The sequence below is a fragment of the Hipposideros armiger genome, unplaced genomic scaffold, assembly GCF_001890085.2.
Source record: "Hipposideros armiger isolate ML-2016 unplaced genomic scaffold, ASM189008v1 scaffold_83, whole genome shotgun sequence".
NCBI lineage: Eukaryota > Metazoa > Chordata > Mammalia > Chiroptera > Hipposideridae > Hipposideros > Hipposideros armiger.
Genome location: NW_017731433.1, coordinates 977544 through 979337, shown reverse-complemented (window position 1 = coordinate 979337; position 1794 = coordinate 977544). Strand labels below are relative to the sequence as shown.

At 33.5% G+C, this 1794-nt stretch overlaps 1 protein-coding gene across 1 annotated transcript in view; it reads right to left on the bottom strand.

Annotated features, from left to right (window-relative positions):
* SERPINI1 (serpin family I member 1) overlaps positions 1 to 1794 on the bottom strand; it is an 81164-nt gene that overhangs the window by 26190 nt on the left and 53180 nt on the right. The window contains exon 2 of the mRNA XM_019643913.1: positions 1489 to 1756. Coding sequence (XP_019499458.1) covers positions 1489 to 1738 — 250 coding nt within the window. The 5' untranslated portion in view covers positions 1739 to 1756. The remainder of the gene's footprint in view (positions 1 to 1488; positions 1757 to 1794) is intronic.

Sequence of the window (1794 nt, the reverse complement as noted above, 5' to 3'; positions counted from 1 at the left end):
AGTTGTTTCTGTGTTTTAAAAAATCATGATATCTTATATTTCAAAAAATGCATACTAGTTTAGAAATTTGGAAAAAAAATATGATTTCCTCCTAGAATTCTTTTCTCTTCACCTTGTTGAGAAATGCTAGAAACTGACAGAAGGAACTAACTGTTAAAAAAAACCAACCTAAATTAGATGTTTTTTTCTTTAAAAGAAAAAAACACAAAATAGTTCTGGCTCATACTTTCTGTATCCTGAGGAAATTAATTTACATACATTACTTTTTAAATGGTCTTTTGCAGTAGTACAGACCCATGGGAAAAGTGAAAGTGTGAAAGAATGTACCTAAAATAATTTTACTGCTTTGCTTTATTACATTTATTGCGGTGGCATTGGTTAATAAAATTCTATATGTTTCAAGTATATTTTATAATACATCATCTATATATTGCATTGTGTGCTCACCACCCGAAGTCAAATCTCCTTTGTCACCATATATTTGACCCCTTTTACCCTTTTCTACCTCTCTCCCTCCCTCCTTTCCCTCTGGTAACTACTAACCTGTTGTCAGTGTCTATGAGTTTTTGTATATTTGTTTGTTGATTTGTTGCTTTCAGTTTTATATCCTACATGTAAATGAAATCATATGGTTCTCAACTTTTTCTATCCGACTTATTTCACTTGGCATGATAATCTAAAGATCCATCCATGTTGTTGCAAATGGCAGTATTTTACCTTTCCTTATGGTTGAGTAATATCCCATTGTATGTATGTACCACATCTTCTTTATTTATCATCTATCGAAGGACAAAATGCTGCAATGAACATAGGGGTACATATATCTTTACGGATAAATGTTTTCAGATTCTTTGGGTAGATACCCAGAAGAGGGATTGCTGGGTCATATGGTNTAGAGTTAATTCACATGTATTATATATTAGGATCATTAAAGTAGAAATGTTACATCATGTCAAAATGATTACAAAATATTTTTTGGTTAGAAATTTTCTCCAATACAAGCACAATTCGTACATATTATTTTCATAATAATGCAACATTAAAAAAATTATTTGATGCTATTTAAACAGTGAAGACACAGTTGGCTTTAAGCCAAAAAATTCAGATATTCTTAGAGAATCGTGTTGCTTTTCATCGTAACACTCATCGCAGTTGTAATTTCTTACTTATGTATGTGATGATTGATTAGTACATTTCTCTCCCCTTAGACTAGAAACTCCATCAGAGCAATAACCATGTTTGCTTTTATTTATCACAGTAAGGTTTATTTAAATAATAATAATAAAATTTCCTTATATGAACTCAGCCAGAGATGGGGCCAGGAATTAACACCTTCCTTTGGTTTCCTAACACTTCTCCTAGCCATACCATCTCAATGAGACCACTTTCTTACCCTGTGTAAACATTGTTGCCTCTGACAGAAGACAACATAACTGAGTTGAAAGTTTAAGTCAAACCATCTTGAGAAAGCAAACCTAAGTCACTTACCATTTTTCAGTCTGTCATATCCCATTGAATGACGGATTTCTTTCAGGGTAGACCCTTGGGCCCCAAGTTCCATCACTCCCATTGCAAGGGTGACACTCAGTGGAGAGAAAAGAATATTTTCATCTTCCCCAGTGGCTCGGAGATGGTTATACATATTCACTGACAACTCAGCAATGGTTTCATCAGGGAATGTGGTCCCTAAAGCCAAACTTTGCAGAACCAGCAAAGAGAAGAGTCCAAGGAAAGCCATATTGGAATAGTTTCAAGCCTGGAAAACAATAATTTACATATTAATTATTAACTATG